At 39.8% G+C, this 14,305-nt stretch overlaps 1 protein-coding gene across 1 annotated transcript in view; it reads left to right on the forward strand.

The window, feature by feature from the left end:
- The first annotated feature begins 353 nt into the window (after window positions 1-353).
- Window positions 354-14,305, forward strand: part of LOC104494994 (potassium voltage-gated channel subfamily C member 2-like) — a 23,674-nt gene continuing 9,722 nt past the window's right edge. The window contains exons 1-3 of the mRNA XM_010137903.1: window positions 354-525; window positions 12,444-12,565; window positions 13,136-14,066. Coding sequence (XP_010136205.1) covers window positions 354-525; window positions 12,444-12,565; window positions 13,136-14,066 — 1,225 coding nt within the window. The remainder of the gene's footprint in view (window positions 526-12,443; window positions 12,566-13,135; window positions 14,067-14,305) is intronic.

The following is a 14,305-nucleotide window of genomic DNA, read 5'->3' on the forward strand; positions in this document are numbered from 1 at the left end:
TTTTTTATTTTATAGACTATCCAGTGATTTGACTATCAAAAGGCATAAATCTTCCTCTGAGGAGGAGCTGTTTTGATTTTATTAGATGATAAATTTGTTTAATTAAGCATTAATCCTATGCTCCGTTCCACTTTCCTGGCATCTAGCTGATATGAGGAGGAAGCCTTCAGCCTCAAAGGGAGGCCAGGTGTGGAGGAAGAAATAATACCTTTCAAGAGACCAGTAATTCGGTTTGTAAAAGCAGATGAGTTTGCAGGCGCATGTGCCCTTCAGATTCAAACATAAATATTCAAATACAGAGGTCCCCAAAACCACACAGGGAGAGTATATGGCATACAAATCCTGATAAAGTTATGAGTGAAAGAAAAAAAAGATACCTGAGAGGAGCTCGACCAGGAGACCATGGGGTAGTATCAATGCTGGAGCAGAAGCAAGATGAAGTTTCTTTTGGAGGTGGGAACAGGAAAGTGGTTGTGATTTATGACAGAGAAGAAGGTCTTGAAGATCCTCCAGTAATGTGGAGAGGTAGAAAGATACAGAGATTGAGACTGGGATGAAAACAGGGTTGGCTAAGCAAACAGTCTGGGACAAAAAGCCAGGGTAGCATGTGAAGTGAAGGCTCAGGCTGGAGGAGGACCCTGGAAGGGTGGAGGTGTGTCAGCTCTGGAGAGAGAACTGCATATGAAAATAAGGAGTGATTGGAAATACAGTACATGGATATGCAAATAAGGTAAGAGCAAGTTGCTCAGAAGAAGAGTGGAAGGAATTTCTGGGATCCAACTGTAAAGCTGAGGAGTAGAGCTGGGGTTGAGAAAGAGAGTGACGGACAGGCTGGGAAAGGGGCATGCTTAAGTCTGACATGCAGAAAGGAGCAAGCTATGTCTCCCGGTTTGAGTAAGAACAGAATTCTGTTCAGCAATTTTACTTCTCAGCTCAGTCTCTTCTAACTGACTGCACTTTCTGAAGTTAACGTCATATTTTTGCAGACAGTGTCTGCTTTTAGAAGTCATAACGCTTGATGTTCACAGTCACTACCAGGGGTTGGTGTGCAGAAAGGCTCCCGTGCAGACCAAGGTCACTGCTAAACCCTGTGCACCACATTGGGGTGCAGTAAGTGACAGGCTGCATCTGCAGGGAGGAACGGACAGGACAGGTGACCCTACACTGACCAACAAGGGGTTCCATTCCATATATGTAATATGTGGTATAAAGCTGAGGGATCACAAGGGTCAAGCTCTCTTCTTCAGTGGCTGGTGTCCAAGGAGGACTCTGTCCGTTCTGTCGTTGATCCCAATCTGTGCATTCCTGAATCCAGTTCCAGAATCCAGCTCCTGAATCCAGTTCCCATTTGCTGCTGAGTGCAGTCTGGGCCTTCCTCAGTGTCTGCCCTGCAGCATGGTGATGTCATTGTTATCAGGGGGGTTGGATTCAGTGTTGGTGTTGTATATATTTGTATATGTTTCATTATTTTCATTAAAACAGTTTTAGATTTCCAATCCGTAAGTCTCTCTCCCTTATTTCCTTTCTCTTCCCTTTTGGGAAGGGAGAGGGGTTAATAGAGAGCGTCTGTCATTTGTCTAGTGACCAGCCCAGCCCTAACCCGTGACACTATGGGGAAAAAATATCTTTACTCGCTAGAGGATTTTCATGTCAGAACCAGGGGGCTTGAGACTGATAAGTCTCAACACTGTGTGCTCTACTGAGAGTCAGTTAAACTGCTCCTGCTGTTGACTACCCTGCTAGAGCAAATGGCAGAGGAGTTTTGTCTACTGGATTGCAACTGTGATGGTTCCCATAATAAGCCATAGGATGAAGTTCTGGGTTCATCATTCTCTTTTATTAAATCTGGATTACTCCACAAAACCTGCTGCATTGGAAGCTTATCATTAACACTACAGTACCAAGCAACTTGAGATTTAGGCAATGCCATAGTCTAAGTAGCCTATTGATTATGTTTTTGCTTTCCCATGCCTCATTTGCAATTGTGAAACAAAGGTATCAGCTAATATCAACTGTGTTGTATTACTGTGGTGTTGGTAAGAAAAATTAAACCAATGCTGCTTAATTAATGTAAGGAAGAAATAAATTCCAGTCAAAAGAGATCAGTTGTTTGCATATACTTTTGAGAATCTTGGAAATGGCTCCCTCCCTTCGATTTTTAACAAGTAGTGTGGTAAATTCTATTCCAGCACTTGCAGTCAAAGCCTTGTTTTGTTGTATGGGAAAGACACAGACCTGGAAAACTTGTAAATAATTCCAGAATGTTTTTATTAGATTTGGGATGACAGAAGAAGGTTATATGGTTTTGTTGTAAGGCTTCTCTGGTTAAAGCTCAGATGGGCTCTGTTACAAATTTTAATGGATGTCAAGCCTCAAAATCTTAACGTTTTCTAAATTCACCCAAGCGTAATTTTAAATTAGGCCATGAGACTTGTTTCAAGTGTGAGAAAAAGTAGACATAAATGAGCCTGAGTGCTTAAGTGAGACAGAGATGATAGGGCTGAAAATATTTCTGTAATTTTAATGGACATGAGATTGATGCACTAGCAAAGCTACATTATAATAGAATTTTCATGAATTTGTCTTGTGAAGAATTTCTCTCTTTTCTCCATTTGTCTGTTTGGGTGTGAAAGTCAATTAATAATATATAGTATTATATTGAATAATTATTTTTTCCAGTTTTGACCAACTAAGCCAAATCAAACCTTTTCATGATAAATCAAGTGCAGAAAGAAAGATACTGCCTGTGTACTGTTCCAAGTTTCCAAATCCCAGAGCCTAATCTCTGCTGTAACAGTGTGAACAGCAGGTGTTCTGGGGAAGGGTGACATAGCATACAGAGAGGCTAATTTGACTCAGCGTGTAAATTTGGGATTGGCTGAAATGGGTCCTTCAAAGTCCACCTTCTTCAGCCCTTCAGAGAATTTTAGCTTCTTTTTGGAAGATGTTTTTTGTTAGTAATAGGACTTAGGAATATATTATACTAGACCCAGAACATGGACTGACTGAGAATTCCTTTTTCTCACCTTTGCCTTGAATCCGGAAAGAATGTTTATTGCATATTCGCAGCTGCTAGAAATATTTTGCCTGTTTGGTTTATAGCAATGTTTAATGAATGAGTGGCAGTGGTTAGCTTATCAGGACACATAACCATGCAGACCTTTTCAATCAGGCAAGGTCAAAGTGAGTCTTGCTGATGCGTTTTTAAAACATAATTGCTAGAATATAAATGCCAACTCTAGTTAAAAAAAATCAGCACAGCTGGCCGTAAAACCTAAAACATTGCTAGAGCAGTCACAGCTCGGAAAGATCACAAGTGAAGCAAGCTTGATAAATTCAAGGGAAAAGGAAGCTTCTGGAAGGAGCATAATTGCTTTTCAAGCAGTTCTGCTGAGTCTTCAAGAGGAAAAACGAGGCAGTGGGATATATGTTGTGTGTCGGTATGGTATGTTTGACTTAGTTGCTCAATAGAACAACAAAGTCAGATGGTTTTAATTTGCCTAGTGGGAAACAGCACTGGTTGTTTAGGAAATTAATCATTTTCCTGGATGCGAGGCAACCAGCTATGGAGTGCAAATGAATGGCCTGGGCAGATCAGTCCTGTCCTATGGACATCCACTACATGAAGTGTGGCCCCACCCACCACTGAAACAGATTGTCACATCTCCTTTCCAGTTGCTCAGCAAAGTTTTCCACACTGAGCAGCAGAACATGTGTCTGGTAGGACATATATCAGGGTGGGTTTGTAAAACAGTTTTAAATCCTTTGAGAAGATATATGCCGCTTAAATGCAATTAGAATTCAGCATAATTTGTAACTCCGGTTTTCTTTATGATCTGCTTTAAAACGTACATGTGCCTAAGATTTGTTGAGTTAGATATGTGTCTGGGTCAAACTGGTGTCAGCCTGCTGATTTACCTGACAGCTGAGTTAGAGTGGCTTAATTGTGGACCTGGATTTCTGAATATGAAAACAGACATTCATAACCTTTCTATTTGTGCTCCAGCTGGTAATGAAAGATAGCTGCTTTGTAAAACTGTAACAAATGGGAAAAGAATGAGCAAGCAAGAGGCAAGAGAACATTTGTGTTCCCACTACTACGTACAGATGTCAGCCACTCTGAGCTGTAAATACTCCTGCGCTATAAATCTGTGCATAGTATATTACTTATAAGCTGTTCTTCAAAGTGTATTGATATATAGATTTTTTCATTCAAGTATGACTATGTGTAAAATCATAGCAGCAGAATGTTAACAATTAAATTGAATGTCAAATAATGTTAGCAGGGGAGAGTACAAATGAGGAAGAACCGTACTGGGGATTTGAAAAGAGTATCTTATCTTTCACAGGATGAAAACAAAAAAATTGGCAAGAACTGTACCAACTGTGGCTTGATGTAGTTGAGAAATTATAATAGCCGGTTTTCCAATTAGGATGCTACGGTTGAACCATTAAATCTTTATGTAGACATTCAAAATACAGTTTAATACTGACATTCCACTTTATCCCCTAGAAGGAGGATGAGCTACAGATTTTTAGAGACATTAAATTGGTCTTAGTGCCTGATACGTCATGTATCAGGTTTTTGGCTTTTCCCTTGAAGATTTATTTTTAAATACTATGTCTGTATCCATTCCTTAACCTTTGGAGAGTGATAATGTGAGAGATTATGATTTTGATAATGTGAGAGGTTATGTTTTATTGTGATGAAGCAAATGGATAGTATATTTGCCTTGAATTTGTATTTTAAATGCCAGTAGTTCGGTTAGTAGCTACTGATGGTAGTTAGTTTCTTACTCAGTATACCCAGATGCAACACACTTAAAATGCATCACACCATAAAAGCATATGTGACTTTTCCTCTTTTTTTTCTTTTTGTGCATGTGAAATGCTGATTTTCCAAGGCAAGCTTATAGCTTTCTCTGAGAAATAGTTGTGAATAGACTGATGATCTGTTTGGTGAGATATTTGGGTTTGTGAAAAACGAGCGTTAATATTTAAATTTCATCCTACAGAACATCAAACCATTCAGAGGAGTAAGGTCATCACAAGAGCTCATTCTGAAATCACGTTATGATTTTAGCAGTCTCCTGATAGCCAGATGAAAGTAAACAAAGGAAAGAAAGCTATTGTGTTAAAATCAGAAATGAAGACAATCTGTCAAATCTGGGGACAACTCTCTATAAAGCTGAAAGTGGTGTCTAATTCTGGGATTTAATTTCAAAGTTGGCTGCTACTCATTAGCATGAAGCATGCTTTGTTCTTTACAAATAAAGGTTCTTTTACAGCTTACGTAGCATCCATAGTTGAGTCATATTTTCACTGAACATCCAAATCCCTCAAATTTATTGGAATTTTTATAGGATTTTTTTTTTAAGACTTTGGTTTTATATGACTAAGCAGCTATAAAACTAGATTAAAAAATCAGCATTGCAAGTTAGTTGTGACTAACCGGAAGCAGTACGTGACGTTGGCTTTGTTCCCTATTTGTCTGGGTCTCACTACTAACAGAACTGGGGGGATTCCACAAAGTAACTGAGAGTTTGAACTCCTGGAATTATAAAAAGGGCTTGTGGAGAATACTATGGGACAAATATATGGAAGATTTACAGGAACAAAGACTTTTCTTTCCTGAACATTGAGAGGAAAAAAAAAAATCAGATTGCACAATTTATGATGGGAGTATTTAATTTTGGTATAAACACTTATAACTGTCTTATTCTGAGAAATAGTGTTGATCAATGAGTCTTGGAGTAAATGTGAAGAAAAATTGTAAAATGCAGTTTTGTAATTAATATATCTGACTAGATTTTTGCACTCAGTGAGGTTGGGTGCATTTAATGCATGGATTAGCTTACTTACAATCATAGGGCTAGTGGAAGAAACTGAATTGTTTATTTTTTCAAATATTTTTTATCATATTCTGAACTATGAAAGATGAGAATTAAACTGATGTGAACAGAGGTCACTGGAAACAATTTTTAAATCTCCAAAGTATGGAAATTTATTTTTGATTTTTCAGAATGATTATGATATTAAAAAAACCAAACAAACCCAAAACTGCTTTCCTTTTAAGTATTTTGTTATCCAACAGAAAAGTTACTCTGCTTTGAGTTTAGCACAAATGATCTGATGGGAAAGCAAAGAACTCACAACTGTGGCAACTTCCCCACTCTTGTTTTGGTCACAAAAGTTAAGTTGTTCAGTAATCTCTTGTCTTTTTTAATGGAAGTTTTTAATGAGATTTTGCTGTCAATAGTAATCAAGGTGTCAAAGCCTCTTTCTTTAAGAAATAAATGGCAATAAAATTATTGGGTTTTTAAAATTGTTTTAAATTCCAGCAACATGTATGTATTGTCTCATAATGTGCCTGTGAAGATATTTATTTAAAGCAACATTGCCAGCTTTTTTCTTTAAAGGCAATTCTTTACCTGCCTTGGAGAATATTAAATGTTTTATTTCCAAGGACTGATTAAATATTCAGTAGTTTCCTTTTTCTGTAGTCAAGTGTGTCAAGGGCAAGCCTTCTAAGTCCTGGAATGAAACTCAAATGAACTAACTGAACTTTAGAGGCTGATATTGAATATTAATGTTAGAATATTCTGAAGGAGGAGGAGGAGTCAGGATCCAATTCCAGAACAAATTGTATCCAGACAATGTACAGATTCTTTCTGGGAAAATAATGAAATATTTTGAGAGATTTTATTCAACATTTAACTATGAAACAAAAAGGATAACTGTGACTACCAACAATTAACTATGCATTAGCCTCTTCACTATGACCTGCATTTTAAGGGTGCGAAATGGACAGACAAAGCATATGTTGAATATGGAGCAGTATTGGTCTGATTTTATGAATATGAATAACACACCTGAGTGAAAGGATCAATTTCTAGCTCTGTTGATGTTTTATTTGGGCTGTGTCTAAGCTGATAAACCTTAGAATGACTGAAGTCAGGTCCTGACTCCACCACAGGACAACAGCCAGTTGTGCAGCCAGTCCTACTGGGATTGTGTGGAAAAGGAAACTTGGGCAGGCAGGATAGATGTGAGCCACAGCATCTGCTGCCCAAGAGCCTTTTTCTGCTGTGAAACGCAGACATGGCCGAATAGACTGTTGTCAGGTCATTTGCAGCCATGATTTTTAAAGTGACCTAAATTTATTCACTTTAGGACTTTAGGAGCTGTGTGCAAGGTGTAATGTGACGTGGGATGCTCAGAAGTTCTGATAATCCACAGGCTTCTCAATTTGCAGCCCTGGAATTGATTGCAATTTTAAAAATTGCTTTAAACTCTGAGCAACTCAGTTCCTCATGGGACACTGAATTTAGAATAGGAATTATAAAGTTTTTATTGCAGCAAGTTGTCTGCAGGTATCTGACACTCACTGTAAATTGAGGACCTTCGTTGAAAACCGAGTTAAGATCATTAACCCAGTTACTATAAACTTTGGTAGGACTCAGCAACAGAGCCAACAGAGCTTTGTTGGTGATCCCATCAACTAGACAAGCTGGGAGCTGGAATCTGTACCAGTGCTGTCTGAAATGTGATGCTGACACACATGAACAAAATTGGGTGCACACTGCCTTCAAAATGTGAGCAGAGGGAATCAGCAGCCTACTGAGAGCTTTAACTACTTAATGAGGAACAACATTCTGCATGCTGTCTATTACATACTAAGCATTTCTGTAACTTTTAACTCCTCTGGCAAAAATGGACTGAACTTTTTTAAAATTCAATTTGTATAAATTTCAATTTTGAAAAAAATTGTTTTGGTAACCTTGGAGTGTCTTTACAACCATTCTCTCACTTAGAAAAGTGTTGTCCCTCAGGGGGAAAAAAAGAAAACGTTAATGAAGAAAGATAATTTTATCTCATCCATTCAGATAAAAAAGAAGCAACTATTTTTAAAAAAACTTTTAAGAAACAAGAAAATTATCCTGATTGTTTGGGTCTTATTTGAAAATATTCTTTTCCCAAGAACATCAAGCTAAGTGCTTGGGTCACAATATTTGGTTAGAAGAAGCTGTTTTGCTGTATACCAAGGCTCAATTTATATTGCAACTAGTTAAAAAACTAAGTTTTCAGAACTTCTCACAGTGAAAGGTTGCTAATGATTCAAACAAAAAAAAGTCCCTTGCTGTGACTTTTCTGAAATATCCATCAGGTTAAGTCCTTTTAGATTTTTGTACTTCATTAAAAAAAAATTTTAAAGTTGTGTGTGGTACGCTAATTATTGTTAACATTAGCAGGACTGAGGAATAGCACTTGGTTGGTCTCATCAACCAGAGAAACTTGGCGTTTAGATCTGTACCAATTTGTCCAAAACGTGGTGCTTGCCCACATGAACAAAACCAGCTTTTAAAAGGCTCATTACCTTCAAAATGAGAGAAGATGGAATTAGGATGAAACAGAAGGAAAGCATAAAATGAGGACAGCACATGACTTAATTTCATTTCTATCATTACAGCTGTTTCTGAAAAACATGCTAGAATCTTTTCAACACATTGCCTAGTATTATGTAACATAATACTAAGGAAATATCTTTGTTAATGTAAAGTAAATCCCTAGGCATATTTCTCTGACTGATAAAATGTTCCTTGTTGCAGTGGCCATTGCATTTTCTTCTTGCATGTTCTCTGAACCCTTTGACTATTGTAATAACATCGTAGGTCTTCTTGTATATGAGATTTCATTGTGCTAGGTGCTGTGCAAGCTCTGTCCAGAATGTCCTGATTCAAGGAGTTTATAATTTAAAACAAAATGCAACAAGACATAAAAGGAACGAGTGTCTTTGCCTAAAATCAGTGGTGTATATATGCTATTGTGTGCACAGCAAAATGTGTACATCTTGTTTGTTTACAGTGCTATAAAAGTTACAAAAATGTTCAGTGTGTAACACAGTATTCTCCTGGAGAAATTGGCTGCTCATGGCTTGGAAGCCCATTGGCTCACTCTTTGCTGGATAAAAAGCAGGCTGGAAGAGTGGTGGTGAACAGTTGGTGGTGGCCGGTCACCAGTGGTGTCCCCCAGGGCTCAGTATTGGGGCCTGTTCTCTTTAACATCTTTATCAATGATCTGGATGAGGGGATCAAGTGCACCCTCAGTAAGATCACAGATGACAACAACTTGGATGTGAGTGTTGATCTGCTTGAAGGTAGGGAGGCTCTGCAGAGGGTTCTGGACAGAATGGATTGCTGGGCTGAGGCCAGCTGTATGAGATTCAACAAGGCCAAGTGCCGGGCCTGTTGGTTGACAGCCAGTTCAGGATGAGCCAGCAGTGTGCCTGTGTAGCCAACGGCATCCTGGCTTGTATCAGGAACAGTGTGGCCAGCAGGAGAAGGGAAGTGATTGTCCCCCTGTACGCAGCACTGGTGAGACCACACCTTGAGTCCTGTGTTTGGTTTTAGACTACCTGCAAGCATGTTGAGATGCTGTTCAAAGAAGGGCAGTGAAACTGGTGAAGGGTCTAGGGAACATGTCCTGTGAGAAGCGGCTGAGGGAACTGGAGTTGTTTAGTCTGGAGAAAAGGAGGCTGAGGGGAGACCTTATTGCTCTCTACAACTGCCTGAAAGGAGGCTGTAGAGAGTTGGGGGTCAGTCTGCTCTCCCAAGTAACATGAGACAGCATAAGAGGAAATGGCCTCAAGTTGCACCAGGGGATGTTTAGGCTGGATACTGGGAATTATTTCTTTACAGAAAGGGTTGTAAATCATTGCAACAGGCTTCCCTGGGAAATGACGGAGTCGCCATCCCTGGAGCTATTTAAAAGATGTGTAGATGTGGTGCTGCCGAGGGACATGGCTTAGTGGTGACCTGACAGTGCTGGGTTAGTGGTTCGACTTGGTGATCTTAAAGGTCTCTTTCAGCAAAAACAACATGGTGATTCTGTGAAATTGCAGGATCTTTAAGAAATGTGTCACCAGATTAGTAGTTTTTTCTTGCCTTTCTTTGTTCTAACCTCTGAAAGATGTTTGCCTTTAAGATAACAGGTTACAATAGTCAGCAGATTTTGTAAATAACTGGATATCTTTTTCCTATAAGGGTAATAAAGTGCCACTGAATGTAGGTGCACAGTTAAAATTTTCAATCATCTGCTTTGCCAAGTGCTGAGTGCCAGCTGCACTGTGGCTTTTCACAGTGTCAATGTTGAACAAAACAGTAATAAATACCTTGTCAGCCAGTTCTACCTGTAGGAAATTCCTTGGTATTTTTTCAGAAAGGGTCTGAATCAGAATGGACTCCTTCTGAAATACAGCCCAGAGAGAGGTGCTAATTATTTACATACTAGTAGATGAGTGCACTGTTGAATGCACAGTTAATCCTTATTATATTTGAATTGTTAGTAAATTTTAGTTTGTTGAGGTGGAACGTTCTGTTGAATTTTCTGTTCTTTTCAGACAAAAATTGTTTACAGTTTTTAGAATTCAATGAAGTGTTGCTTTTAAAGGGGTTGCACAATATTTTACGTATTAAAAGTTCCTGCCCAGGTTGCAAACTAGTGCTGACTTAGCTCCACAGATTTGTTTGCTTTATCCATCCTTCACTGTATAGAAAGATGCTGGAGGATGCTCTAGGAGCTGCCCATGCCTCATTCTTAGCCCACCAGTAGCTTAGTGCCTGGTCGATTCTCTGTCTGTGTTATGGACAGGTTTTGCAAAGATCTGCTTATATAAATCTGCTTGCATTTGCTGACTCCAGTTGCCTCACACAAGATCCAGGGTTTTTTGTGTATGTGGGTGTCAGGTGCCATGAGCTATGAACATGCAGCAATTTTGTAGTTAAGGCAAAGGCAGAAAAACCTGCTCAGTAAACATCATCCAGGCAGTGTAAGATGGTTTGCTCAGCTCGTGACTAGAAGTTCAGACTGGATGATAAGTGTTCAGTTCAGTCCCTGAGTCGGTCCTGTGCGAAAGATAACACATTTAGAGAGTTTGTAATTGCAGGGCTTGGTGCAGTGCCTTTCTTTCATTGGCAGAGGAAAGGAAACCACAAACAAGCTGCAAATCTCTGATATAGATAAATCCATAGGGGGCTTTGATAGATATATCCTGGGAGTTTGAGTATAATAAATTTGCCAGGCCTGAATTGCAAATTTAAACTCAATTCTCAGGATAAAACCAATTCTCTCTACTGCTTGTAAAGACAGCAGTTTGTTGTCTAATGTTCCTTGTTAGAAAAAAGCAACTATTCAGATTCATACCAGCCTAAATGAGCTCCTGTGGCACATAATACTAGATCTGAGTGCTAATACTAAATTCGGTGACTGATACTCGAAGTACCAAAAATCAGTTTTGTAGCTGTGTTGCAGCCTGGATTAAAGTGCCGTAATAGAGGCGTTCTTGCTTATGGCTGCTGTTCTGTCTCCTTTGCCACTAGATTTTTTTCAATGAGGTTCACAATTTTGGTATAGTAACATACCAGCATTCTGCTGCCACATCTTTTCTTGCCTGTACCACTTGGAACCCAGACTGTAAACTGCCCTTTCCAGTAAGGCGTTTAGTAGAGAAAATATATTTTTTTCTACTTGCTGGGCATCATTAAGGTACTCAGTTTCAGGTTAGGGATTAACAGATTAAAAGAGCGATACCCTGAGTGATTTGTAAGTACTATTAAGGGATAAGTAAAACACATCAAGTTTATTTACTAAAATCAGTAATATTAAAAAAGATGAAGAACCTGCCTCAAGCTCTGAGATCCCCATTATATATTTTTGTGTTGCTAGCAAGTAATAGTTTAAAATTATAAAAATCCAAAGCCAAAAGAGATAGTAATTTGCTGCCATTTTGAAAGGAATGTGTTTCTTGATATTATGCAATGGTAAAATCTCAGAAATATCTATCGCTGCTAGATATGTGAGAAGGCACATAGGCACAAGATATTTTCAAAAACCCTTTTAGGCATCTTTTTGCCTCTTTGGGCCCCTGACACCTTCAAAAATCTTCAAGTTTCGGAAAGTTTTTTCCAGTATAATATTGGCTAAAGAATGTCTATTAAGCTGAAAATCCAGAATAGCAAACACATTGATAACATGTTATAAATCCTGGCTCAGGGCAGGATTTAAACACGGCATCTGTTCACATACCGCACCATTGCTGTTGGAGTGCTGAGACAATGGTAATGTATTGTCACTTAAAAGAAGTTCAGCGTTATAGCAAAGGAACAACTGCCCTCAAACACCTTTTCATTTGACGCATTTTACTGGGTGTAAGGAAGTTTATCTCCCCCTCCAGCTTTTTGGCTCAGTGCTAATTTTTTTGAGATCCTGTTCTGGATGTTCTCTTTTCTTCGATGCTTGACTGTGATCACTGAGTTGATCAGGCAGTAAATGTTTTTTAAGTTCCTGACAATCCTCTGTAAGGGCTGTCTCCAGGTTATTTAACTGTATTTTATCTATTCATGCGCCTCTACTAGTACTGAATTTGTATTATCCTATTTGTTCAGATTGTCCTGGATTTGTAACTTTGATAGCAGGATTGTGGTTCTTCATGCGCTGGCAAAGCTCTGCCTCCACAGTGAGAGAGATTCTGCTAGGTTTACTCATAATCCTGCCTGCAAGTATGCAGGTATGCAAGTATGAGTGATGGATGACTGTGAACATAATAGGCTGAGCAACAAGATCTACCTGTAACACGGAAGGCATTTCCTATCAGTAAATATCTTGTGCTTGTGAATCGTTGAAAATCCGAAGGAAACTCAGTGTTTGGATCTGTTCTTAGGACCCTCTGAGATGCCCTTCAGGCCAGCTGTGAATTCCTGAAACATAATCTCAAGACCATTAGGGTCAGCCCCATTTTCCACTATGTGAGAGGTAGACAGCCTTAAATCATGGTGTGGTTGGGGGGTGTTTGGGGGCTGTTTGTAAGGCGCCTTGACAGCTGAATGAAATTCACATGATTTAGCACAGATTAAATAATTTGTTGCCACTTTCTGAATGAATTGCAACCTGGCATGGTGTCCATCCCTAGGACTTTTCCTGCTCCCTGATGCTTGGCCTGTGCAAAATTTTATGGTTTTGAATTTGTGAATCATTTAGGGATGAATCAGTAAAAGTTTTATGATGATCACCGACATTCTTAGTATTAATGTGAAGATCTGTGTGGTTCTGATGTCTCTTCTCCCTCTTTCTGTTTCAGTTCATCGCCTTTGCCTCTTTATTCTTCATCCTCGTTTCAATCACAACCTTTTGCCTGGAAACACATGAGGCTTTCAATACTATTATAAACAAAACTGAGCAGGTTGTGAATGGGACAGAAACTGTACTACAGTATGAAATTGAGACAGATCCTGCCCTGACGTATGTGGAAGGAGTCTGTGTGGTATGGTTTACATTTGAATTTTTAGTGCGTGTTGTTTTTTCCCCCAACAAACTTGAATTCATCAAAAACCTCTTGAATATCATTGACTTTGTGGCCATCCTGCCCTTTTACCTAGAAGTGGGCCTGAGCGGGCTGTCCTCCAAAGCTGCTAAGGATGTGCTTGGTTTTCTCAGGGTGGTAAGGTTTGTGAGGATCCTGCGAATCTTCAAGCTCACCCGGCATTTTGTGGGCCTCAGGGTGCTGGGCCACACTCTGCGAGCCAGCACCAACGAATTTTTGCTGCTGATAATATTCCTGGCACTCGGTGTTTTGATATTTGCCACCATGATCTACTACGCAGAGCGGGTGGGAGCCCAGCCCAATGACCCATCAGCGAGTGAGCACACGCAGTTCAAAAATATCCCTATAGGCTTCTGGTGGGCTGTAGTCACCATGACCACCCTGGGGTATGGGGATATGTATCCACGGACTTGGTCAGGCATGCTGGTGGGAGCCCTGTGTGCGCTCGCGGGGGTGCTCACCATAGCTATGCCCGTGCCTGTGATAGTTAACAATTTTGGGATGTACTACTCCCTGGCCATGGCAAAGCAGAAGCTGCCGAGGAAGCGGAAGAAGCACATCCCTCCTGCTCCTCAAGCCAGCTCACCCACCTTCTGCAAGACAGACTTGAACATGGCCTGCAATAGCACACAGGGTGACATCTGCCTGGGCAAAGACAACCAACTGATGGAGCACAACAGATCATCAGGTAAGACCCCACTGGAAATGCATGTCCTCTGAGAACACTTTATAGACCAGTATGTTTGGTAGGGGTCAGAAAGCAGCTAGTCTTTCTGCCAGGAGAAGACATAGCTCCCACCCTTCTCCCCTCCAGTGTTTGCGTGTGTCAGTCTCATAGAGGACAAAATAGGTATAGCTATGTTCCCAAACCTCTATGTAGCTGGTCTATACAGTTTTGCTTGCTCTGTTGAGAATGCTTTCCTGCTG

This window comes from Buceros rhinoceros, unplaced genomic scaffold (assembly GCF_000710305.1).
Source record: "Buceros rhinoceros silvestris isolate BGI_N320 unplaced genomic scaffold, ASM71030v1 scaffold3666, whole genome shotgun sequence".
Lineage (NCBI taxonomy): Eukaryota > Metazoa > Chordata > Aves > Bucerotiformes > Bucerotidae > Buceros > Buceros rhinoceros.